General features: G+C 39.4%; 2 protein-coding genes across 5 annotated transcripts in view; one reads left to right on the forward strand and one right to left on the reverse strand.

Annotated features, from left to right (window-relative positions):
* SPON1 (spondin 1) overlaps positions 1 to 2,130 on the forward strand; it is a 263,015-nt gene extending 260,885 nt beyond the window's left edge. The window contains exons 16-17 of one of the 2 annotated variants that reach the window (XR_006714095.1): positions 419 to 816; positions 1,942 to 2,130. Coding sequence is in view for 1 of the 2 variants with exons in the window: in XM_045484602.1 (XP_045340558.1) it covers positions 419 to 582 (164 nt within the window). In the remaining variant the exon portion in view is untranslated. The remainder of the gene's footprint in view (positions 1 to 418; positions 817 to 1,941) is intronic. The other variant, XM_045484602.1, reaches the window with a different exon arrangement.
* A 7,785-nt stretch (positions 2,131 to 9,915) lies between these two features.
* The window catches only part of RRAS2 (RAS related 2), a 74,975-nt gene continuing 57,753 nt past the window's right edge, over positions 9,916 to 27,137 (reverse strand). For all 3 annotated transcript variants that reach the window (XM_045484603.1, XM_045484604.1, XM_045484607.1), the window contains exons 2-6: positions 26,109 to 26,196; positions 25,058 to 25,160; positions 24,780 to 24,888; positions 13,588 to 13,706; positions 9,916 to 11,439 (exon numbers count right to left, since the gene is read on the reverse strand). In XM_045484603.1, the coding sequence (XP_045340559.1) occupies positions 11,352 to 11,439; positions 13,588 to 13,706; positions 24,780 to 24,888; positions 25,058 to 25,160; positions 26,109 to 26,196 (507 nt within the window). In that variant the 3' untranslated portion in view covers positions 9,916 to 11,351. The remainder of the gene's footprint in view (positions 11,440 to 13,587; positions 13,707 to 24,779; positions 24,889 to 25,057; positions 25,161 to 26,108; positions 26,197 to 27,137) is intronic.

Consider the following 27,137-nt stretch of genomic DNA (forward strand, 5'->3'; position numbering starts at 1 on the left):
ACCGGCCTCACCTGCACTTCTGGGGCCTCAGAAAGACTGGCTGGAGTCTCTCGCCACACGTTCTCTCCAGCAGTCTAGCCAGGCTTGCTGACATGGTGGGGGCGGGGGGTTTCCTACCAGCCTTTTCCAGCCTGTTTGCTCATGTCCCATTGGCCAAAGCAAGTCAAACAGCCAAGCCCAGATTCCAGAGGTGGCAATGTGGACTCTGCCCCTTGATGGGAAATGCTGCAACAGCATTTATGGACACATAGGAGTTGACAGTCTCTAATAAGGGCCCTAACCATTATTAAACTCAACCCATCATTCCATACAAGAGCAGGGAAGCCCAGACAACTCAGTTTCATAGCTGTGGCCTGGAGTTCAGCATTCAGTTTGGTCCCCCCATTTCTGCTGGCCTAACCTGACCTCCTGCTTCCAGGATGCAGGATGCGCCCATGGACAGCCTGGTCGGAATGCACCAAACTGTGCGGTGGTGGGATCCAGGAACGCTACATGACCGTCAAGAAGAGGTTCAAAAGCTCCCAGTTTACCAGCTGCAAGGACAAGAAGGAGATCAGAGCGTGCAATGTTCACCCTTGTTAACAAGGGTGTAAGTTTTCCGGGGCTGCACCCTGGCTTGCACAGTCATCGATGGCTGGAGTGTGTGTTTGCTTGTTGTTTAAGGCAATTTAAATTGTATACATTAGTTTTCATTTCTGCAGTGTGGTTCACCCACCAGTCTTGTTGATGCCAGGGACTTCCTTTCTGTCTGCTTCTTGGTATGCAGAGGCTGCGTGGGGCTCCCTCATCCCCAGATGGCCCTCCTCCAGCACAGAAGTGAGTAGTGTCAGCTACCTGTACTGGATGGACATGTGTCCCTCTGGAGCACCCACCTGGGCAGCCGATACAAGCCTGGCCCCCTCCACAGGGAGCGGCAGCCAGGTGTGGAAGGGATTCCGTGCCTCGGTCCCAGGGTGCAGTGGGGAGGAAACAGTCCTGCTCACACGGAGAGTGCAGATTCCCCTCACTCTTGTCTTTGGCCTGCTTGCTCTTGTAGGAACCTCGTTTGCCCATCTCTTTTCATTTAGTGGAATTTAGGGTCCCTTGTTGAGTCTCCTCTGTCATCAACAGTTATTGGGGAACAAAGAGCTGGTAGATGTGAAGTGCATTGATGTAGAGTGGCTTTTCTTTCAGAAATGTATCTCCCCTCCTAATATTGGTTCCTGATACCCCAGAGAAAAGAAACTTTGGCTGCTTTATTGGAATTTAAGGTTGCCACTTCTTACACCTGAGGTAAAAGGTACTAAGTCTAGAAAGTACCTTTCCCTAGCTTCTTTTTTTTTTGGGGGGGGGGGGGGGGGGCGCACAATTCTAAGGACGCCAGCCTTATAAACTTATAAACCTTCTGACATTACATCCTTACTAGGACCCAGGCAGCAAAACTGGCCTCTCTAGAGGAGTCCCAAACCTACACTTTTAAGATCTTCTGACAACGCATCTAGATTTTAAGTTTTGAAACCAGTTCTACCAAAACATCTTTTAGTTATACATCAGCTGCCTGCATCCCACAAAGCCATTGCTTCAACAAAAAATACTATCTTTGTACGTTAAAAGGTGTTTTTTTTTTTTTTTTTTTAGTCCTAAAGTTTTATATGTAGAAAGAAAAAGTGTTTCAGAGACCAAGAAAGAAAGCTAGGGAGAAAGGTATTACAGAATCAGGCTGGGTAAGAATATCTGGTGGGAAGCCAAATTCACCTCAGCTTTCCACAGTGGGGCTCTGGGCCCTCCATCACCTGCATAGGAAAGGCCACGGTTTTCCATCCCCTTCCAAGCACTCATACGCACCAAATTCAGGGATTCTGACTACCAGGAATTCGTGTAAAAGGACATTTTACTGAGCTGAGTCTAGCAGCAGTTTTTACTTATTCATTTATTGTTAAAACTGTTTCATTTCTGTTGCAGGTTTTCATTATGCTTAATCCAAATATGTATCCCGGATGAGATGCATACGTGGTTTTGAATACACTACTTTAAGAATTTGCATTAAACCCATCAGGATGTCTCCAAACACAACAAACATATGATATTGCCCTGAATCTGTATTTTCTTTAACATCAAAGACCGTTCAATAAAAAAAAACTCATTTGGGTCTGTCTGCTGTGTTTTTAAACTAAGTGTTCATGAGGTTGGGACTTCTTGCAGTTATCTGCCTGAATCATATGCAGCAAAAGACAGGGTTTCTGGTCCCTCATTCAAGAGGGGCCATTATTACCAACCAACACAGCCCTGAGTCTTCTGGAACTTTCAGCTGTTTCCAATATTATTTTTGTGATCCTTAAATGGACTGCTTTCTCACCTCAGGAAGGAGTGTAACATAAGGAAATAAGAGGTTTCATTCGGACAAAAAGTCTTGATACAGAACCCGCCTGCTTGTGCATTCCTCTCAGCCACCTGGAGGCAGATATCCACCCCATGAAAATCAAAGGTCAAGTCAGTGATTCCTAAGTACTAAGGACAAGCCACCCTAGTGTCCCATGTTCTTATCAGGCCTCTACTGGATACATTTTTAATATTAATTTTGGAGACTTAAAACCAAGTAACTGGATAAGGGCTGAGGATGGGTAACATGCGTCTTGTTATGTGTTATTTCTTTTGGTTGCAAGGAGGAATTTATAAGAAGCATCAAATCTCTTTATTACCAAAGTCTTGGGTTAGGTAGTTTATAGTTTTTCTGGCTAACCAGTCATTTTGGAAATACTTTACTATAAAAATGAAATTGTTTCAACTTCTACTTGGGATAATAAACAGATGAGACACCCAGTAAAAACCGTCATATAAAGAGGAGGTATAATTGTTGTATATATTTACATCCACATTTTAAGATGACAATAAATTCAGAGATCTATTCCCCAACCAGACCATGGGTCACTCACCTGAAACCTTCCTTGCTGATGCATTAATTGAAGGAAGTCTGTCGTAGCTAAAGAGAAAAAGCCTGCACTTTTTCAGACCCAGAACTGAAAAAAATTAAAGATTTTGTACTATGTGTGTAATTTAAACTTTGTGTATTAAACATGTTTTAGGCTCACTCCAAAGTCTGTATACTTCTTCTGGGAAGTGAGAGTACATGACACATTCTCACAGAACTACAATTCTCCAGAAACTGAGTCCAGGTCAAGTCCATGACTAAAAGGTCCATACACAACAAATATCTAATGCTGTGACCTAACAGCCCACATATTTCAGGCAACAGTTTCAAGGGGCTAAATATTATAGTGTCCCAGGACTGTACGCTTAGTCCCTTCTTCCCCAAAGAAAAGGACACTATTGTCCAAATAAGAGTAAACATAAATGTTCAATCCCTAATTACCACAGGGAATGATTCGTTTTGTTCTTCATGTTGCCCAAAAGTAGGGAGGATGAGTGAAATAAATTAGTCCCTTTTGAAAATGAGTGAAATGCTGTGACAAACTATAAATAGCGGCTGGATGCTAATGAGCATGAAGATAATTCTTCCATTTGAATCCTTTGAAATCTGTGAGTAAAAGATCTGTACTAAAATGTCAAATTTAAATAACGGCATCCCTGCTGTAGACCCCTTTGGTTCAAGAGGTTTTAGGCACTCTGTGGGCCAGCACTGGGAAGCTGTGTTTAAAACACTGGTGTGGTCCTGAGTTGCTGAGAGAGCTGGGGCCAGGAATGTCACCTTTTCTGGCTCAGGCTTTGACAGCAGCAGGCTTCCGTGAAAGGACTCCTCTGCTCCACCTCCCCAGTTCAGCCAATTCTCACCTTGGGAGTCTGATGGCATCCAACGGAGGAGTCGCTGGATGCCAGCCTCGCCCCACCAGTCCCTCATACCTCTGTAAACCAGCAAAGGCCCACGTTGTGCGGAAGCTGGCCTGAGCTGCGTTTCTGTCATTTATAACTGAAAATGTCCTGACAAATAAAATACACACGTAATACTTTTAACCCAGCTCTCCTCAGACCAAAATGCAATTTCAGATTTTTCTCTTAACATTTACAATGTCGAACATAAGATAGCATTCATTAACATTTTCTCATATTGCTCTAAGTGCTTCATGAAATTCAGAATGTGTTCTTAACCACTTCCTGGCTTTAGAACTGGTAAAGTTCTCATATTTTAGCAGTTCTCATATTTAAGTTAACCGTTCTCGTATTTTAGCTTTACGTGTTTGAACGGTTTTCCTTTACTCCAAATAATTTGAAGTATTAGCAGAAGGGAAAAGAACAAACAGCTTATTCAAGACTACTGACTCCTTTACAACACTTGGGGTTTTATCAAAGTAGGGTCTGTATTTTCTTCTGTAAAAAAAGGAGAGTCTGTATTTTAGAGGCAAGCAACCCTACTGCGTGATCTTTCCCTGGAACCCCTGGCCCATCTGGGAAGGCTGAAAGAGCACTGGTGGAAAACACCTGGATCCGCTCCCTTACGCACTGTGCTAGCACAGCCTGAGAGCTTCCACCACCTGTTACCGTCCTACGATGATACAAAAATTGAAAGCAGATGTTCAGAAACGTTTCCAGTGATTGCCAGTATAGCCAAGAGGATGATTACTTTTCTAAGTAGCTGATTTCTTTAAGTTACATTTAGCAAGGCTATCATTCCACAGCAGCGGAGAGGAGTTAATTCTTCAAACTGGCCATTCACCTCAGCCGGTCGGAGAAGCAAGCACAGAACCACGCCATGCTCGCTGCCCCATCAGAAAGGGATCCTGGCCCGCAAAGTGTCAGCCTCTAGATCTCTCCAGAGCCTAAGTGTCCACATGGCAATACGTACTTACAGACTTGTACACCTACCTACCTATGATTAGGTACCAGGCCCTGGCTCTTCCTGCTCCTCTAACATCCTATCAAGGAAGAGAACAGCCCCATCACCCTCTGATTTTGCCACAGAACTTCCCAGAATGGTAGCCCACACGTCTTCCACTTCCTTGCACTCCAATCACACCACGACCACTATAATCTGGCTCCTGCCAGATGACGGACACAAAACCTTCCAAGTTACCAGCAAGCATCTACGCAACCACACTGCCTCTTACCCCTCTGGACCTGCCCCCCTCCGCCACCACCCCAGTCTTTTACAGCCCTCCGCTGTGGCCACCCCTTTGGCTTCTTTGACAATAATCTCCTGGTTCTCTCCAGTTTCTGACTGCTTCTCTTGGGTTTTTGCTGCCTTTTAAGCTTTCATCCCCAAGTGTTCGTTTTCCCCCTCGAAGTTTTACCCTTGGATCTTCTCTCAAACTCTACTTCCATCCACTCCCGCCTGTTCAAACATCAGCTCAAAACAGATAAATTCCAAATCTGCACTTGCAGTCCTAGCCTCTTTCTGCAGCTCCAATCCCCATTCCCAAATGCCTCCGGGACTAACCCCTGTACATAACCGCCACAATCACCATACATTTCTATCACCAGAGGGTTGCCCGTGTGTCCTCTTCATTGACCAAATGGTTTTTCTGCAACTGCCAGGCAAGGGGGGTAAAGCTGTGTACGTGGCACACATGGTTCTGCCCTCTCGGAGCCTGTGACACCCAAGTGCAGATGAGACAAGACAGACAAAATACTCACAGATGCCTCCGTGTCACTAAGTAAATACAGGGCAATGTGGTCAAAGAGAGCTCTCTGAGCAGGTGGCATCTAAATTAAAAGCAAAAGAATGAAACAGCTAATTGGAACAGTCAAGTGAATCAACGGTCTGGGAAATACTAGCATCCTATAGAGTGTAAAAAAGCAAATCAGCCTGAATGTGAGAAGCAAGGAGATGACAGATCCTGCAAGGGGCTGTCTCTGTGCACTATGGTAAGGAATTTGGATACTGGTCCAAGTGCATTGAGGTGATGACAGATTTTAAGCAGCAGTGGAACATTTAATTTATGGCCTGTATTTACACAACAGCTTTGTGGGGGCAAAATGCAAATAAAAAGACTACTTCAAAGGCCATTGCAATAACATGGATGGCAGAACAAATTGGAAAGAGACAGATTTCATGACTCCAATTACCTCTTACCTGACCACTCTTCCCTAAACCTGCACTTCTCCATCATTCATACTCCCACCCGATCCAGCCATTCCCTGTTCAGAATCCTTGGCAGTTCCCCATTACCTACAGAAGGGCCATCCTATTTAAAGCTCTCCACAACCCAAGCCCAGTCTACTTTATCATTATTTTTCCCCACTGCACTTCAAATCCTTTTAGATTAAGGTTCCAATCCCAGAATACTCCCTGCATTCTGCCAAAATGTGTCTTTGCCCAGGCTTTTCCCCAGCCTTTCCACCACCTCACTCCTCTCCTCTCCTCCCCATCTCAAATCCCACCAATCCATCAAGCTCTGGCTAAAGCACCACTTCTAACTAAGAGGCTCCCTCAGATTTTCCAGAAAGAACATATACCATCTGCTGGACCGGACAGCTTTGTGCACACTTATTCTGCCTACACTGCAGCCCTGGCATTTGTTTTCTCACTCATAATCTTTCTCCACTAGATACCAAATAGTTTGTAGGAAGGAAAAGCATCACATGTACCTATTTCCCCCAGAACAGCTAATGAAGCCTTGCACAAAGACATTTGTTCAAATTAAAATAACGTTTCTAAAAAGCTCCTTGAAGCTTTCCATGCAGTTACTGGTTAAATACTCTTAAGTGGTCAGGCGGTATTGAAAGTAACCACTTTATCATCTCCTCCTATTATCTTCCAGTTATCTGCTTAATGGGATCTTTATGTATGGGAATGGGAAAAGAAATAAAATTAAGATTAGTGGTGATGAAAAGTCAGAAGAGGAACAAGCTAGACCTGAAGTATATACAACCTCATTATAGCAAATTTTTTAAGTCAAATGATAGGGGCCCCAGGGGCGCCTCAGTCGGTTGAGCGTCCAACTCTTAATTTCAGTTCAGGTCATGATCTCACAGTCCTAAGATCGAGCACCACTGTCAGGCTCTGCACAAAGCGTGGAACCTGCTTGGGATTCTTTCTCTCCTTCTCTCTCCTCCCTCCCTCTCACGGTCTCTCTGAAAATAAACATTTTTTTTTTTTTTAAGTCAAATGCTAAAGGAACCAATTTATATTACAAAACTTTGAGGCCCCAAATTTAGAGGAATCATCAATGTAAGATGTATGCCAATAGGGCATAATGTCCAATCCTGAAATACTGTAAATCCCTAAACAAATGTAGAGACAAAATTAAATTCATGATTATCAATTCAGGAAATCCTGTTTGAAAGAATTTTCACATATATAGAGAGAAGAGGTTCTAAAGTTGGGAATGTAACCTCAAATGATAAATGTGCTATAGAGCAAGATTGGCAAAACGTGGCCCACAGATCAAATCCAATCTGCCATCTGTTTTTGTACAGAATGGTTTTTACAATTTTAAATGAATTTTTTTAATTCAAAAGATGATTAATATTTCATGACATGAAAATGATATGAAATATAAATTTCAGTGTCCCCACATAAAGTTTTATTGGAACACAGCCACATTCATTTGTTCATAGATTGTTTATGGCTGCCTTGGTGCTACAATGGCAGACATGAGTAGCTGGGACAGAGACCATATGGCCCACAAAACCTAAGATAATATTTATATTAACTTTTGGCCTGTTACAAAACAAGTCTGCCAATCCTCCAGCTATAGAATAAAAAAATGGTCCCACAGGCAAAGACTTCTTCTTGCCATGAGACTGGCCATTCTTTGTGAAAAAAGATTTGAAATTAGATTTCAAGACCTACAAGGCACCTCTGACTGTATGATGGATATTAAATGGGAGAGACTCTGGCTTCTGATAGAGAAGTAGCAGTAGCCAGATTTACCCTCCTACCGTAGACAATCAAAAAACTGGAGTTAATATGTGAAACACCTGTTTTCAGCCATTCTACACCAGGCAGCACAGGACTACCATCTCTGATGGTGGAGAATCAAAAAGGTAAGCCTTAAGATTGCCCTTTCTGCCTAGAGGCACATTCCAGATTGTAGAGGGGATGGGGGATTCTAAGCAGGACATAATTGTTTTCCTAAGCTGAAAAGACACTGGAGATCGATCTGTCCCAGACACCAGGAGCTTGAGGCAGGTGAAAGTTGCAGGACAAAGTTCTGGAGGGGAGGCAGCTACACAGAAAAAAGAACTCCAAAAATATGCCCGGGGTCACCAAGTCTCTGCTTGATACTAAGATATGCATGTACAGGATGAAACTCCAGGAGCTGGGCAAAGAATGTCCCAGGAGCTATAGACAGTATGGTTCCCCAGAGCTCACAAAGGCTGGGAACTTTTCAGTTTCCATCAGCCGAATCAGAGAGTCATCACTGATTATGCAGGGCATTCAGTAGAGACACCAAAAGGGCCACACCTTAGTAGTAGAGCTAAACCATCCTGGGGGAAAAAAAAGATACTTGAGACTATATAAAATGTAAAAGACCTGAAAGGATTAAACTGAACTACAAGTAAATTAATTACCAGGGGGAAAAAAATCTTTAAATGAAGACAAGATCTAGGCACCCAACAACATAAAATACACAATGTCTAGCATCCAATCAAAACTTACTAGATGTGCAAAAAAATAAATAAATAAATAAAAAGGCAGAAGAATGTGACCCATAACTAGAGAAAATTTTGTCAGTCAATAGAAACAGATCCAAAAATTATACAGATAAATGAGTTCCACAGACAAGGACTTTAAAAGAACCATAAAAACCATGTTCAAATATTCAAAGCAGCCTTTCTCAATTCTCCCAAGGATGGTACACAGCTAGAACCACTCTAGATGCACTGAAGAGAAGTTAATTCATTGCACACCACAGACATGCATTAGGCTCAATTCTCTGGAAACTCAGTTGAGAGGGGCTGGATAAGAGAAATACATGAGCATAATGAGAGAAATGGATGATGTAAAAAAGAACCAAATAGAACCTCTACAGGAAAGAGAAAAGAAAACACAAGGTCTAAAATAAAAAATTCATTCAATGTGATTAATAGCAGATTAAATAACTGAGGAAGAAAACATTAGGGAACTTGAAGGTGTAGCAATAAAAAGTATTCTAAGTGAAGCACAGAGAGGGGAAAAAAAGTCAACTGATATAAATTTAACCTTCAAACTGTGTTGCTACAAATCATCTATTCAGAATAAAATGTTCTCCATTAAATCTGCCTATTATGTAGATAATCTCTTGTTATCTGAGGTTACCTATGATAACTTTACATTTTTCCCAAGGCGCCTGGGTGGTTCAGTCAGTTAAGTGTCCAACTCTTGATTTCAGCTCAGATCATGATCTCACAGTTGTGAGACTGAGCCCCTCATGGGGCTCTGTGCCGACATCATGGAGCCTGCTAGCGATTCTCTCTGCCCCTCCCCCAGCTCATACACACGTGCACACACATTCTCTCTCTCTCTCTCTCTCTCTCTCTCTCTCTCTCTCTCTCTCTCTATCACACACACACACACACACACACACACACACACTCTCTCTCTCTCTCTCTCTCAAAATAAAAAGAAATAAACATTGTAAAAAATCCCAACTGAAAGTCCTAACAAAGACATGCGATGGTGCTATAATACCAAAACCCACAGGATAAATATGGTACCTTTCTGGGCAGTAATTTTAATTAGTATTCAAATAAATGTATGCGCTCTGCCTCAGCTGCTTTAGGCTTTGTCTTCAGCGGTATCTCCTTTAGATATAGGGGTTTCTGTCAGGAGCACTTCATAGAAAAAGTTTAAGAAATGCTGACTTAATAGTCAGGAAACCCCTAAGAACACCAAGCCATTTCACTTCAAGTTCACCTGCCAGATAACCAATATTGATTTTTAGATTCAAACCCTAGGGCACTGTTGGGAAAAGGCACAGGGCTAGCTACTAAAATAAGTTTCTTCCAACACTCATTCCTTTGAGAAACCACCCAAATAACAAGTCATCAAACCTTCTCTTGTGATAACAGATCAGTTTTAATTCTAGCACCTGAAGCTATACAAGGGTACGCTTTATCAACTTCACGGGGCTGTTGTACACATTCAATAAAGTGACAACCGTGCAATACCACTTAGTATCTCACCATCAGGAACATACTTCTGAATTGTTGAAACACAATCCACAAAATTAAAAACAAAAATCAGAAGCCATCCACAGTTATACTAATCGTCAAAGAGAAGTTTTACACTTACTACTTGATAGAACAGTCAATACCTAGTACGGGACATCACAAGTGACTTCAGATTCTCACCCTGTTGTCGTCTACGGAGGAGGTTTCTCAAGCAGGTGTGTGACTGGCCAAAGGCGGGAGCCACCAGGACCAGGACCGGGATGGCAAGGACAGCTCTACCACAGTTTCTGTAGTTTTCACTGTTTTTTTCTTTGTCAGTTAAAAGTGAACAGTGAGAATTAAATACTTATCTTTACATATACACAAGGTATGCTGTGAAAGCATATTTGCTTACAAACATATAAAAATACTTGTTAACTAGTTTGATAAGAAAATAATGTATAAAAGTATATAGCAAAAACATTAATCATCTCTGACCCCGGAAAGATCAATTCCATATTTTATATTACAAACAAAAACAGTTTTAGTTTTTTTTGAATCCCTTATCCAGAAATACTTGAAAAGGAAGACAGACAGAAATTATTTATTTTTACTCTCAACATGGCTGTGAAAAGAGTTAACTTAAAAAGCCAAGAACATTGAAATGCCTAAATGCAGAATAAGTCCAAATATTTGGCCACAAAGAACATTATTATCATCTTTAGGAGTGGAGCTGTAATAAAGGCTTTATACGCAGTTTTTAATCTATAAACATAACAGGCATTTTGGTATTTTGGCCACTGGAAAACAAAGGCTGTAGCATCAGCAAAGGTCTGAGATGTCTCACTTCTGTGGATTCAATTCAGTGTACTTAAGGTTAACTAAAGTTGACATCAAAATTTTTAGAGATAGGCAAAAATTCACATTTAAAAACAACTCATGTTTCTATTTAGAGTAACAATAGGCAATATGATTCCAGAAGTTAAAAGTTAATTTCACAACCTATGACTTCAGCTTGGCAAACAGCTTAGGTTCCAAAACTGATTCATCCCTATTAAAATGTAAGCCCTTAAAAAAGAATATGTCTATGTATATAGATCATTATTTTTAAGAAATCAGATAATCTTTGAAGCAGCCTTAGTGTTTCCTTTAAATGTGTCTTGAAATGACCATAGGATTAGCTTCACGGAAAGGATTAGCCAGCTTCTTGGTCTAAGGCTACCACGGTGATCATTTGTGTCTAAGGCTAGAAAGGTACCAACACGATGTGATGTAAACCATAAGGACAGGAGGAGACGATGAGGGCTTTTCCTGGCAGTTGGTAGCTAAAATTCAAGGGATTCTTAGAAAATGACACAATGGCAGCCTTTCTTGTCTTTTTCTTTCCGTGTTGGTTCTGGTGAAGGAGGACATTCCTGCTCTTGAAATTTCCTGTAAGACAGAAAAATCTATATAAAAAGCTACCCTGCCGGTAACATATTATTACAAATATATTCTTTTTGGACAAGTCTAGTTTATGTGCACATGCTTCTCAATGTTGAATTTCACCTAGGGAATCGAAGCAAATCTCGGGGGGAGAGGCACAAGTGTTTCAACACCAGCATAAAGCAGAGCTATCTGAGCTCCACTCATAGGTGAGTCTGGAATCAGATGAGATACTGAACTCAATGACCTCTAAGTTCCCTTCCCACTTTGTAACTCCATTAACAGTAAGGTATACTTAAGAACAGACATCCAGGGGCGCTTGGGTGGTTCAGTGAGTCAAGCATCTTACTCTTGGTTTAGCCTCAGATCATGATCTCCCAGTCTGAGATGGAGCCCTACATCAAGTCTGCTTAGGATTCATTCTGCCTCGTCCTGCCCCTCTCCCCTGCTAGCACTCTCTCTCCCAAAATAAACATTAAAAAAAAAAAAGCAACCATTGCTAGAGTAAAATATAAAGTACATACCCATACAAGGTACACAGTTTCTATTCCTATTTTGCCACTTACTAGCTACAAGTCAGCATTGGACAAGTTAGCTGACCTCTGTGAACCTTGGTTTTTTCGAAGAGAATAATAAAACTCTACCTTTCACAGTTGCTAGAGGTTTAAACATGATCTTGTTACGTTTAAAGGCCTATCAGTGGCTGGCATAAAAAAGCCTTCCCTAGGGGCACTGGCTAGCTCAGTGAGGAAAGCATGTAACTCTTGATCTCAGGATCATGAGTTCAAGCCCCTGTTGGCTGTGAAGCCTATCTAAAATAAAAGTAAAATTAATTTTGTTAATTGCCGCCTCTACCCACTTCTCCAGATTAAATGGTGGATTTGGATATAGATTCTGAGGATCAAAACCAAGGACAAAGCATTCAAAGGCAGTAAACGTTATTTTAAGAAGGTATCAGTTTGTGTGCGCATACACACATGTTAAAATACATAACAGAACTTGACATCTTAACCATTCTTAAGCATACAGTCCAGTGGTGTTAAATATATTCAGTGTTACTACTACCACCATCCACCTCCATAACTGTTTACATCTTGCAAAACTGAAACTCTGTTTTCATTCAAAAATAATGGAACTTGCACTTTTAACAAACCACTAAAAAAATTAAAAACTATAATCTTTACTTTCCTTTCCCCACAAAGAGAATGCCCAGGCAAGGGGTTCAAAAAAGTACAGGAAGCCCATAGCTCCACGTTTCTGTCAAGCAGAGAGACCTGCAGATCTAGAGAGAGCCCACGGGGAAAGGAGGCGCCAAGCCACCAAGATTAAAAATAATCAAATCAAACCCCTCCCACTATACGGAAACTCAATCTTTCTCACACAGAAACTAACTCCAGGCCACCTGCCCTTCACCTCAAGCTTCCTGGAACCATTAACACTTTCTGAAGCACAGGGGCCTTCTAGGCCAGCAGAACAGAAAAACCCTTTGTTATGAGGGATATCATACTTCACACCACGAATGGGAGCACCTGGAGCAGCGCATCTCTACTACCTGGCTCCCGCAGTCTGGGAGGATGTGGGGAAAAAGCAAAGCCTAAGAACACAGGCTCTGGAATCAGAGACACAGATTCAAGTCCCAGCCCTGCCATTTAAAGCTGAAACTCTGAACAAGTTAGCTAACCTCTCTATACCTGCTCTCCCATCCAAAAGTGGGGATAAATGAAAGTATTTCGCTTACTGGGTCGTGGTGAAATTTAAATGTGGTAACACATGTAAAGCATCAGACACAGTATCTGGCAGAGATCTCCACTCAAATGTTAGCTGTTGTCATCCCTACCTTCGTACCACTGATACCACTGGAAGTGGTGTAGGTTGTGTGTGCAATTTTTTTTAAATCCCTGTGTGTACTCTCTACTTCAATATAATTAAATCTGGCTTTATATGTAGGAAGTTCCTAGTATACAATATGTACTTAATTAAAATTTTTAACCTATCATGTGCACAGAAGCATTTATACATATAATTTCCTGTTTCTTGCTAAAAACATTTAATGGTAACTTCTTTCTTACTTGGTGGTTTTAAAAAGCAGTGTGGTTACCTGTAAAATTCTATAAGTTAAAACAAACAAACACATCGTAGATGTGTTTCACTTACCTTATAACCCGGACAAGTTCATGGAAAGCTTGATCTACATTCATCCTAATCTTTGCTGACGCCTCCATGTATGTTACCTTAAGCTGTCGTGCTAACTGTTGTCCTTCTTCCTGTGTTACCTGAAATTCCAAGAGTTGTATCTGAGGTACAGAATTAAAAATCAGATCTGCTCCATCTAACCCTATGGCCACAGACTGCTCTCCTAATCTAGCCAGAGGCCAAGCTGATTTGTCTTAAGATAAACCAACAGACTTAAAAGCTCAACACATATTGAAGTCCAGCTCTGAAGAACAACCCAGAAGAACATACTTGTGACGAAATATTACCATGCAACAAGATTCCAGTCTGGTGATTACTCAAAGTATTAAATACAATGGTGATAATTCTGGTAAGAAAAAGTACAAGGTGCTAGTAGAGACTATAACCCTGCTGGGCAGATCAGGGAAAGCTTCCCCGAGGAATGACATTTAAACTAAGAACCAAATAAAGAGCACGGAGTTGGTTAAGGGTGGGGTAAGAGAGTATCCCTGACAAAAGAAAGGGCCTGTGTGAGGGCCATGGACGGGCGGTGTCCCGAGTTCCAAGAACTAAAAGAAGTCTAGAAAAGCTTAAACACAACAAGGCAAGAGAGAAAACTATCACGAAGAGCTGAGGATGAAGAGGACGGAAGCCTCAAGAGACTGTGGGTCTTCCTCATCTCAAAACTCCCTAATACCTGGTACATAGGAGACACTCAATAAATGTGAGAAAAAATGAATAATGATTATGATCACAATGCCTTTGTTATATTGAGACAAGAAGCGTGGCAGAGCTGATGACCTAAAATGGTAGGCCTGTCAGAAACATAAAATGAATATATATTATCCTACACATTTTCAATGTAAAAGGTTGAAGTAGTGGTATTTACTAAAACTGTTAAACTAAATTACATTTACATAGTGTGAATGAAAAAGATCTTTCTAAAAGAATGACTTCTATTGCTGTCTTTGCCACAAAAGTAAACACTTGCAGAAAGTTAGAAAATGTCAACTGGGGAAAGGGATAGATTAAGGAACCTATCTCTTCTGGTCTCTTTTCAACGATGGACATTCTTCTCTACAAAAATGGGAACATGATTTTTGTATATTTGTGTTATACCCTGGAAATTGTTAAACTCACTTATCTGGATGTTCTTTTGTAAATTCCATAGGCTTTTCTAGATGACCAATCATGTCATTTACTAATAAAGACAACTTGGTTGCTTTCTGATATGGATGCCTTTCAGTTCTTTTTCTGGCCTCACCTCACTGCATAGACCATTCAGTGCAGTGACAGCAGCATTCAGTCCTTCACCATTAAGCACACTATTAGTTGTAGGGTTTCACTGAAGATGCCTTTTAGCGTGTTAACAAAGTTTCTGCTATTCCATTTGTAAAGAGTTTTTAACAGTATGTTGAATTTTCTCAAATCTTTTTTTGTTCTGCATCTACTGAGATCATAATCTTTCTACATTAGTCTGTTAATCTGGTGAAATGTGTTGATTCATCTTTGTTAAATCAACACTGCATTTCTGGAATAGACCCCACCTGAGTGATGATGCACTGTCCTTTTCATATATTGTTAAATTCTATTTACTAAAATTTTAAGAATTTTTACATACATGTTTGCAAGAATTATTGGACTGTAGTATTCGTAAATTTTTGTCTGGCTTTGGTAAGCCAGAGTAATGCTGGCTTCGTATAAGGAGTTGGAAAGAATTCTCTCATCTTCAATATTCTGGAATACTTTCAGCAAAATCAGTTTGGTATAATTTACCGATGAATCCATCTGGACCTGAGGTTTTCTCCGAGGGAAGGTTTTTATAACCAGTTGAATTTATTTTATAGATACAGTACTATTCATGTTATCTATTTTTTTCATGAGTTTTGATATTTTGTGCACCTTTTAAGAAATGTCCATTTCATCTAACTTGTTGAATTTATTGGTATAAAGTTTCTTTATAGTATGGTATTTCTTTTTATAGTATTTATTATCTTTTCAATATCTTTAACATCTGAAGTGATGGCACCTCTCCTATTACTGACATTGGTACTCTGTGCCCTTTGCTCTTTTTAACCTGGTCATTCTGGGTAGATTTGTCACTTTGATCTTCTAAAAACTAGGTTTATCTTTCTATGGTTTTTCTATTTTCAATTTTGTTAATTTCCACCCTTTATTATTTACCTTCTTCCAATTACTATGTCTTTAATTTGCTCTTTTTCTTCTAGTTTCTTAAAGTAGAAGCCAGTCATTGAATTGAGACCTTTCCTTTTTTCTAACATAACTAATGCTAAGAATTTCTCTTTATTTTCCTCTTTGGTAGCATCCCAAATTTTGATATGTGTTCTAAATATCATTCAGTTCACAGTACTTTGCAATTTCCCATTTGATCATTTCTTTATAAGAAGGATAAATTAGAAGCTTGTTGGTTTCCTCATATTTAGAGGTTTCCTAGCTATGTTCTGTTACTGGTTTCCAAATTAATTCTCCACCATGGTCAAGGAACATACCTGGTCTCACCAGAATCCTTTTAAATTTATTGAGACTTGTTCTCATTTCAAAATAATGTGTATTCTGCTATTGTTGGGTGGGGCATTCACTAAATGTTCAAAATAATTTGTTCAACATTGCTGTTCAAGCCACCCATATCCTATTGGTTTTCTTTTCAATTATTGAAAAGGGATGTTGAAAATTCTGACTGTTAAGTGTGAACATGTCAATTACTCTTTGCAGTTCTTTCAATTTTGCTTTAAGAATTTTGAAGTTGTGGTGTGCCTGGGTGGCTCAGTTAGTTAAGTGTGTGACTCTTGGTTTGGCTCAGGTCATGATCTCCCGGTTCTTGAGTTCGAGCCCCGGTTCAGGCTCTGTGCTGACAGTTCACACCTTGGAGCCTGCTTTGGATTCTCTCTCTCTCCCTCTCTCCCTCCCTCTCTCTCTTTCTCTCTGCCCCTCCCCCACTCAAGCTCTGATTCTCTATCAAAAATAAACAAACATTAAAAAGAAGAATTTTGAAGTTGTTATTCAATATATGAATGTTTAGGATTGTTATGTTCTTAATGAATTAATCTCTTTTTCATTATAAAACAATCCTCTTTATTCCTGGTAGGTTTTTTTGCTCTGAAATCGACTTAGTCTGATATTTATATTGCCACTTCAAGAGGCTTTCCATTAGTATCAGCATGGTATATCTTACCCCATCCTTTCACTTTTAACCTATTTGTCTTTTACACTGAAAGTAGATTTCTTGTAGGGTCTTGTTTTTTGGGGGGGTTGTTTTGTTTTGTTTTGTTTTGTTTTGTTTTTTAATCCAATTTGATGTTTGCTTTTTTTTTTTTTTTTTTAATTTTTTTTTTAATGTTTATTTTTCAGACAGAGACAGAGTGGGTTAGGGGCAGAGAGAGAGGGAGACACAGAATCTGAAGCAAGCTCCAAGCTGTCAGCACAGAGCCCAACGCGGGGCTCGAACTCCCGAGTCGTGAGATCATGACCTGAGCCGAAGTCGGACGCTCAACCAACTGAGCCACCCAGGTGCCCTGACAATGTTTGCCTTTTAATTGAGGTGTTCACACAATCTACCACCAATGTGATTACCGTCATCACTGAATCATCTTGATATGTTTCCTATCCATCCTATTTGTTCTTTGATCTGCTTATTCTTTTTCTATCTTCTTCTGGGTTAACTGTATTGCTTTTATGATTCCATTTTATGTCCTTTGTTGGCTAATGAAGTACGTACCATGTTATTTTAATGACTGCCTTAGAGTTTATAATACACATTTTCACTCATCAAAGTTCAAATGCATTCTGCCCACTCACATATAGTGTAAGAGGCTTACTACAGTAACACATTTCTCCCTCCTACATTTTGTTACCTTTTACCTCACAACAGAGTGTTACCTTTTTTTGCTTTAAACATCCAGATTATATTTTAAAGAGACAAATGACAATAAAAGTAATTTATATTTACTCACATAATTGCCATTTCTGGTGGGTTTGTTTTTGTTTTTTGTATAGATCCAAACTGCCATTTGGTATAATTTTCCTTCTTTTTACATTTCTTATAACACAGGTCTGCTGGTAATAAATCTTCTCTTCCCACCTTTTGCATATCTGTGGAGTATTTCACCTTCATTTTTTGAAACAAATATTTAGTGGGTATTTAATTCTAGACGAGTTTTCTTCTCTCGGTACTTGAAAGATGTTGTGTCACTATCTTCTGCCTTGAGTTGTTGCCCATGAGAAACAGTGATGACCACTGCCATCCTTATCTTTGTTCCTCTGTGCATAGTTTTCTTTTCCTCTGGTTATCTGTCACGTTTCCTCTTTTTCACTGGTTTCAGACAATTCCATTCTAATTTGTCTCATTCTAATTTTCTTCATATTTCTTATGTTCAGGGTTTGTTGAGCTTCTTAAATGTATGCATTTTACAGTTTTCATCAAATTTAGACATTTTCCAGCTGTTACTTCTGGCTATTAATCCCATCCAGGGTATTTTTCATCTCAAACATTGTAGTTTCAATTTCTACAAGTTTGATTTTGATCTTTCTCCATCTTCCATGTTTCTCCCTAACATACTCGGTCTTTTCTCTAGCTTCTTACACATATGGAATATAGTCATAGAACTGCTTAAGGTATCTGTTCACTAATTCTATCGTGTGTCATTTCTGGGTGTGTTTCTACTCCTTGTTTTTTCTCCTTATTATGAGTCATATTTTCCTGCTTCTTGCTTGGTAATTTGAATGGATGCCTGGGTACTAGACTTTGACCTACTGGGTTCTGGATAGTTTGTATTCCTATATATATTCTTGAGCTTTCTTCTGGGATGCAGTTATTTGGAAAGTGTAGTCCTTTTTGTTCCATAGTGCCAGAACAGAATTACCCTAGAGCTAATTTTGCCCTACGACTGGAACAAAACCTTCTGAGTACACTACCCAATACCCCAAGAATTAATGATGTTTTTCACTCTGGCTAACCTGGAGCAGGAATTATTCTTGGCCCTATTTGAGCTCAAGGTATTGTTCCCTCTTTTAAGGTAGTTTGCTCTCCCAATTTAATATTCCATTTCTAAAATTCAGCAACTCAGTACAGTATCATCAGGTTATTCCATTAATGCAAACATCTAATAATTACACTACCACCTAGGAGTTGATATTGTGTTGTGTTCCAAAAGGGTAGCAGGCAGGTTCTACACAGCACTAGTATACCCAAGTTTTTGTAATTTTTAAACTTCCCTGCCTCTCTTCAAAATAGCTTATGCACCATAAGGCCTATGGGTTTGAAATATAAATCAATCAAATCAAGCAAGCAATTAACAACTAGTGAGGAAGCCAAGTAAGAAAAGAAAGCTTCACAGAAGCCAATTTTAAAAAGACAATTCCCATTTTAACTTGACATGGGAAATTCCTTCCTACAAAAAAATACCACCACGTTGTCACAAATTCTATTCCTTCTTCCTGGGATGCCATCCCTTCTCTCCCAACCCTATACTCTTAATTTGTTCCTTAGTAATACTTCAAGACTCAAGCAATCAATAACTTCCCCCTCAGTGCTGATGCAGTTTTGGAACAGCACCCCAGAGCTCCCATCATGCCCTACAGTGAACAAAACTAAACACACTATACTCCAATTTTTGATGTTGCTTTTTCTCACTCTCCCACCATCATATCCCTTGTAGCTAGGGAGGAAGGCATATTTGTCTTTGTACATCCAGAGCCTAGAAGAGTACATAGTTAACGAAATAAAACATGTTAAGTAAACAGAGTATGACCAAATAAGTAAAACTTGAAATAAAAGATACAGGAAGAAAAATAAAAATATTTGAGACTAGTCAATCTCAATAATTATTAATATAACTTTGGGGGAGGGACATACGTCCTCAAAAATTTTGCCATGTCTTTCAGCACAATTATTCTTCAAAAAGGTACTTTGTCCCACCCCTCCTGCATAATGTAATTCAGCTAGAGAGAAATGGCAAATGAGGTATCTTTATACAGAAAAAATAATGAATTAATGGCCTACATGATAAAATACTCCCAATACTAATTTTGTGCCTCATTTATTTATTTTTAAAGTACTGTCTCACATCACTGTCTTCCAGCAATCAAGGTCAGCAAAGTTTGTGCATACATTTCTGGTCAAGACATCTCTAACCACATATAAAGCTGCTTTTGAGCTCACTGGAGTAGCATTATTTTAACCAAGAAGTAGAAATAGCATTGTTACCACCAGAGCAAGCAAACACAAAAATGAGCCAAAAGAATATTACATGGAACAAAGCCAAAGCTTTATGAAGCCAGAATCAACAGAAGATTAAAAGCTACACAAATAAGGATTTCCTAGATGTTCCCCAACCCAGAGAATTCTATAAAGATACCAAATACTAAACCTCATCTCTTGGATATTTTAATTTGGTGGGTCAGCACTACCCAGAAATGTTCTGTTTTAAGCAACAAAGGTGAATCTGATATAACAAATTCACAGACCTACATCTGGGAACCTCCAGCGACCCTCCCTTCAAAGGCACAAATGAATATTAGCAGATATCCACAATAATGAGTATATCTAGTACTATGTATTTCCAAATGGAGAGGAGCAAATATGAATGACGAGAGCAGTTTTATCCAACAAACTGGGTTTAATAGGAAGAGACCAACAGAACCAAAACTTGTTTTTGTGGGTTTTTTTTAAATGCCTATTGTATAGAAAGAATCATCAAATTAATACCACATCTTGATTCACTGATGCCTTGAATCATTCAATTCAGCAAATATTTATTGAGTGTGTGTCTTTGTTCTACGTACTAAGGACAAAGCATGAACAAAACTGATCGAAACTGAGAAGCCCTCATGCTACTTACATTCAGTCGTTTGCAGATCTTTAGATACAGAGAAGGCAAAAACAGGTAAGGCAAGAAGAGGACCCTGACTCTACTATTGGGGGTAGGGGTGAAGTCTTTTCCTGGGAGGCTACAGGGGCATACTGTGGTCAAGGTACTAAACAAAGACAGTGGGGGTTAGTACACTTGGGTATTATCCTAAGTGTAATGGGTTCCTTTCTCAAATTAACAGTGGCCACTAGCACCTAACAAGGAGGAAAGGAGAGGGGGAGGCTAAAGTAAGCCAGAGGAAGAAAGGGTAAACACAAAAAGAACAGAACAGTCCATTTCTAGACAGGGCTGAGTCAAGGACAAGGAACTTGAAATCAGAGATACAGCAAAGTCCACAATCCAAGCACACATACTGCTGTATTAAATTTCAGAAATCAGTATGCTATTATATGTACCTACTTTTACATTTTAGCAAGCACAAGCAAGTCAACTACCTGTGTTCTCTTCCTCCACCTTAGATAGAATAAACAAGATGATCAATGTTATTTATCTCTAAGGGGCTCGGTGTGTGGTAACTCTAACCATTCAAATTCTTCTTATTTAATGACAATTTCAGTGACTTTTTTCTTTCTATTGTGTGTTATTAGTGTCTAGAAAAGGGTTCAATAAATATTGGATGGATGAAAGGATGGATGGATGGATGAGATGGAAGGAAAGGAAGGAAGGAAGGAAGGAAGGAAGGAAGGAAGGAAGGAAGGAAGGAAGGAAGGGGCAAATCCAGAGATACAGAAGCCAAAAAGAAGTTATTAATAAGCAAAAGCTCTTCTGCTTGACCTCTTCCCAGATGGGTTCAGAATCTCGGGAACCAATAATAGGAATGTCCAGGGCTGACCCACAAATTCAAAGAACATGGAGAACTGGCATTTGCTATGTAACAGAAAACTGGCAAGAAACTAGAAAAAGTCCAAAGGATTGTGTCTAACACAAAGGCAGAAGAGAATGAACTGGGTCAATAACTAAGAGCAAGTAAGACTGGTTACTGAGTAAGAACCGTTTAAGGATGATGACCAAAAAGTCAACATTTCTAAACAGGGGAAGAAATTTTTATGGATCCTATGGCCTGTCCAGGCTGTTAGTAAAGCAGGTAAAGGTACCAAGACATTATACACAACACCCTTAATTCTAAAGAGACTTTAGAAAGGTAAAAACCTTTAGCACAGCACCTCAACTTCAAATGCACGGTGTATGGCTCTCACGGCTGGGAGGTAAAGTGGTCTTTGTACAACTAGAGCCTTAGAAGAAGGTGCACCTAAGGCCTAAGGTACCTGTGAGAGAGAAGGAAATACTGGCAAAGAAAGAGTGGAGGCATAGGTTAAGGTATCCCAGAGCTAAGTAAACAAAGTGTTTCAAAAATGAGAGTATGAGCATCTGTGTCAAACGTTACTGACATCTACGTAAATGGTGACCTTGACCGGGGTGCTGCATGCCTGAGGTCAGAGCAAGCAAGAATGGCAGGAAAGAGAGGAGAGCAAGTGTAGATAACGCTTTTAGGGAGTTTTGCTTGATACAAGAAGCAGAAACGTACACAGAGAAGAATGTGAGATTAAGAACACGCTTTTGCTGTAGTTACTTTTTGTTTTAAAGATGAGGGCCACTGTAGCATGACATGCTTGTGGGAATGACTATGCAGCAGACAAATGGAACAACCAGAACAGAACCATTGCTGGGATGACATCTATGAGCTAGTGAGAAGGAGCGGGACCCAGGGCCTACTAGAGAGGATGGGCATAGATAGGTAAACAGTTTATCCACAGAAGTGAGGAAAGGCAGAATTGATGGGGTACATGTGCACTTAGGTTAGTATTATGTGGAGGTGGAAACATGCAGAAATATCTCAGTGAAATAGGAAAATATGATTCATCATTAGCCATGAGTGAGGAAGGGGAATAAAGCGTTGTAAGTTTAAGAATGAGAAAGTGAGTAATAAGCATGAAAACAAGTGGGAAATGAATGGACAGGGAAAGGTGGTAGATTTCCTGCCAGCCAGTATTCAAGGCTCCTGTAAGTGCAGCCATCATGCCTGAGTGCGAGTGTGTGGGAACCCAGAAAAGAGAAGAGGAAGCATAAACAGGAAAAAGTTTTTCTTGGCGCCCATCCTTCAGAGTAGAATCTACGGGAATGAGCAAAAATTAAGCAGTCAGGTATGAGCCACTTGCTCTTCTCCCCTGGGGATATACACAGCTGAGCTTTCAGCTACAGGTAATTTATCCTGTGTACGGTTTAAAGCAGGGAAATGAATACAGAAGATCTTACTCCAGCCTAAGTGCGTATGTTTTGGGTGATGGAAATATGAAACTTATCATCCCCTACAATGTTCCTCTCATCACCTTGTTTCTCATTTTACCCGGAGAATCTTTACTCTTATAAAAAGGAAAAAAAAAACCTAGATGAAAAATTTTGTAAGCCTATGGCATGAAACAAAGCCAGTGCTGAATATCTGCAGACAGATGGAAACCATACACCAAACACTGGCAATCTTCGGTACATAGAGGATTAAAAGTAACGCATACAGACCCTCTGCCCCAAGCCCATCACAGCAGAGCCTATGCGGGGTGGGGGGGGAGGGGGGCATACATTCCCCTACTTTCCCTGCCCTACTTTTCCCAGCCACCACCTACCCTACAGGAGACCTCCCACGCACCCCAGGCCTCCTGCCTAGTTAGTCTGTTACTAGAGTTGTATATGACCATGAAAAGGGTTTGACAAAAACCTTTTCCATAATCATGGCAGAAAGCACTCAGGGGTGGGGTAGACGTCAGTGTTAAGATTGGGGGAGAGCCGCTTGCTTGCCACAGAGCTCCTCTGTTAGGATTTCCCAGATTCGGTAACATAGAAAAGTGTTTCTAGTATTAGAAAGGACTGACAAGAGCAGCAGACAGGTTCTCCTGGCAACATTTAATAAATGTAACTAGGTTCAGAAACCCTGAAGGAAATGACCCCCCCCAAAAAAGGAATTAAAAAATAAATGTACTCTATACTCTAGGCTTAAGATGTGAGCAGTGCTGTATTCTAAGTTATTTCAAACCACTTATACTTGTTTAAAGTGAAGATCAAATTTTTTCACCATAACTTTGTAATAATTCAGATGTGAAAAGGACCTAGCAGTAAAACTTATTCTACATTAAGTATCACGAGTAAACATTTCTAAATCTTAGCATTAGAATAATATCATTCCCTTAAGCCCATGTTTTAAACTTGATACACCTTCAACAAAATTTTACAAATAGAGCACACAAATCAAAGATTATGTTTTAAATAGTTAACTACAAAATAGAAGGCTGTCCTCGATGCTATTATCAACCCATTTTTCCTGAGGTTTATACTTTTCAAACAAAATGTTAAAAACATCAACACAAAGTTATATAAAAACAAAAGAGAACTTAAATGCCAAAAAAAAATTAAGAAACAACTTAAAACTTATATTCCAGATATGGGGTAGAGGCTAAAGCCCTAAAAGAAATAGACACAAAAAGACAATGTAGAGCCTGCATTTATTCATATCTGACCTTGTTCTGCTCCTTCACAAAAACGTGAGCAGACAAGGTGCCCAATACTTTAAAAATTAAATGTGAAATAAGAGGGTAAAGAAACAAGTGAGTATAATCCAGTCTACAACTAAATACCAAAAATATTCTTTTCTTACAGGTTACTGGTGTTAGAGCCAGCCAGTATAAAGAAGTAACAGAAAATTCCATCATTAATGGGACTTAGGGAAAATCCAAATACTGTAATTTACGTTAAAACCACTCTCTAGATGAAGGTAAATTAGCATTCACTGAATGAGTTTATGGGGCACCTGGGTGTCTCAGTCGGTTAAGCATCCGACTTCGGCTCAGGTCGTGATCTCACAGTTTGTGAGCTCGAGCCCCATGTCGGGCTCTGTGCTGACAGCTTGGAGCCTGTTTCAGATTCTGTGTCTCCTTCTCTCTCTGCCCCTCCCCCACTTGTGCTCTCTATCAAAAATAAATAAATGTATAAAAATTTTTTTTTTAAACACTGAATGAGTTTGGCCTTAAGTATGGGTAACTTTAAGATGAGCTAACTGAATTAGAGTTGTGGTGATTACTCACGAATTAAGAACATGTGAATGGAGGTGGTACAAATATGGGCTTACAGAGTCAACTGAAGTGTGGTGTAAAAATATGTGAGAATTTGACTTCCCCAAACCCAGACTGCCAAGCTCAGCAGTTTCCCTGATCATGGCACTTTCAATGGTTTCAAGAAACACATCCATTCACTGACATGATCATCAATAATGGGATTCCCAACAGCAAAGTTCCTTCTTACCTGTCTTTGATGATCCAGATCTGCTTTATTACCAATTAAAATCATTGGAAACTCATCCCGATCCTTCACTCTGAGAATCTGTCTTTGAAACTTATAGATTTCTTCAAAACTAAAACAAAAACAAATTAATTTGCTCAAATCTCAGAATTTGGCAAGTTCCACAGCCCATTTAGTACCTTATTACTTTTCCTTTTTCTATAAAAACAAGAAAATCCAAATTCAATAAAATAGTGATCTACACATGAACAGGAGATGTACATGTTAATACTAGTACAAACCTGCCTCGATCTGTGACTGAAAAGACCAACAGGAAACCCTCGCCGGTTCTCATATACTGTTCTCTCATAGCTCCAAACTCTTCTTGTCCTGCTGTATCCAGAACTAAAGAGAAAACAACACATGTAACCGTGTTCGTGTTTTCATTTTATGAATGACTTTCCCATAAGGGCAGGGCCCAATTAATGTGGGTCCTTTAGAGTATATATTTTAGACTCAGTGTAATAAACAAAAAGCCTTCTCTTCCTAGTGCTTTATTCTCAACACTAGAGACAAATATATCACCCAGCAGACAGTTTCAGAGTCATCTTCATCAGTACGAGTTGATTTTTGTAAGCTAGAATATATTAGCATACCAATTACAAGGTTAAAAATATCAAATATATCTAGGCAGATGGAGTCAGACAACCTCTAAAGTCACTTGGATGTTTTATCTCCTCCACAGAAAGGACTGAAAAAGATACCCATTCAAGAAAGATCCCTCGGTCTACTCCCCCCAAACACCTTAAAGAGCAGGCGCTAACGTTATTTACTGATCTCTCTGAATGAAAGAATCCTCGAACTTAAAAGAACAGGGCTATCTTTTGTGGAGATGTGTAATGTGTAGCCAAGCCCAAAACCCTATTTGCTAAAGCCTCCTCCGTGCTATAAATTCTAAGCAAGTTGACAAATATTGACTCTTTTTCTATATTTACTACACCCATTTTAACCTTTGCAAGAAAGTAGATAGGGCTGAAACTTCATGTTTCTTTCCAAATGTCCCTAAAAATTCAACTCCAACTAGTTACCATGACATGATTAGTTTCACCAGTACAAGATCAACACAATTATTGTTTTATATTACATTTGCTGAGGAATATTTAAATACCTTAATATGTAGGATAAATATTTAAATATTCAAATATCCTAATATGCAGATTCATCAATCAAAGCTGATGAAAGACACGGGCTTCAAGACCACATTTCAATTGTAGTATGCAACCTAGCAAAACACCCAAGCTTACTTTTCAAAAATATGATATGTAAACTATCAAATAAAGGAAGATTACTTACTATCTAGCCGGGCTGCTCTGTCATCTATCACACACTGCTTTGTGTAGGAATCCTCGATGGTTGGGTCATAATCCGTCACAAAATAGGACTGTAAGAAAAATAACCTCATTTTTAAATTTATGTTTACTTGCCTACCCAAGTACCAATTAACTTTATCAAATCTCAGTGATACAGAATGAATAGCAATAGTTTCATTGTATTAAGGTTTCTCCTACTAAACCTTAATAAACGTTTACTACCTTATTTGGTTTACAAAAATAGTAGTATCCTACTACAGTTGGTTTCCAACTGAATAAAACTTATTCAGAGTAGCTTCCAAGTGGAGAAAACGTACTGATATCTCTGAATCCTCCTATCTGATATATGCAAGAAGACTGCAAAAGACCTAATGCAGTGTTTTCATAATTATATATAATTTTTTCAATTATATATACCTAAGATGGATGTATACACACACACACTCACACACACACACAGTGCTCACAGTCTTATAAAAATAGAAAAAACACAGTTATAATTCAAGTCTATCTGCAACCTAGGGGTAAGCATCAGTTCTAAGAACAAAGGAGTCTGAAACAAAGGAAGACAAACAGCCTGGAAGATCCCACACCCCACCTTCATTTCTCCCCTTCTTTCCTCATACTTGGTTTTTTCCCATTAATTTGCCTTGTGTATTATCATAAGGAAACATGATTTCGGAATTTTTTTTTTTCTTTTGGCTGGGATCTCAAACTTACTCGTTCACTGATATTTTTTTTTTTTCATCTCTAGCATCTATTTCTGTCTTTCTCTGTTAGCAAAGCCTCCCAACTTATCTTCTGCAATCAGCAGAAGAAAGGACAGTTAAGGTAGCAGAGTAGGAAGGGAAGAATCTCAGTGAGCCAGTTAAAAATGTTTGTGTATTACACTTCACCGTTTTTTAAAGGTTTTAAAAAGAAAACAACAGCGACAATAAGACTCAAAGAGACTTATTTCCCACTTCTTAAAAGGGCACTAACTAGGACACTGACATCATCCTTCTTTTGTTCT

Source organism: Leopardus geoffroyi, chromosome D1 (assembly GCF_018350155.1).
Source record: "Leopardus geoffroyi isolate Oge1 chromosome D1, O.geoffroyi_Oge1_pat1.0, whole genome shotgun sequence".
NCBI lineage: Eukaryota > Metazoa > Chordata > Mammalia > Carnivora > Felidae > Leopardus > Leopardus geoffroyi.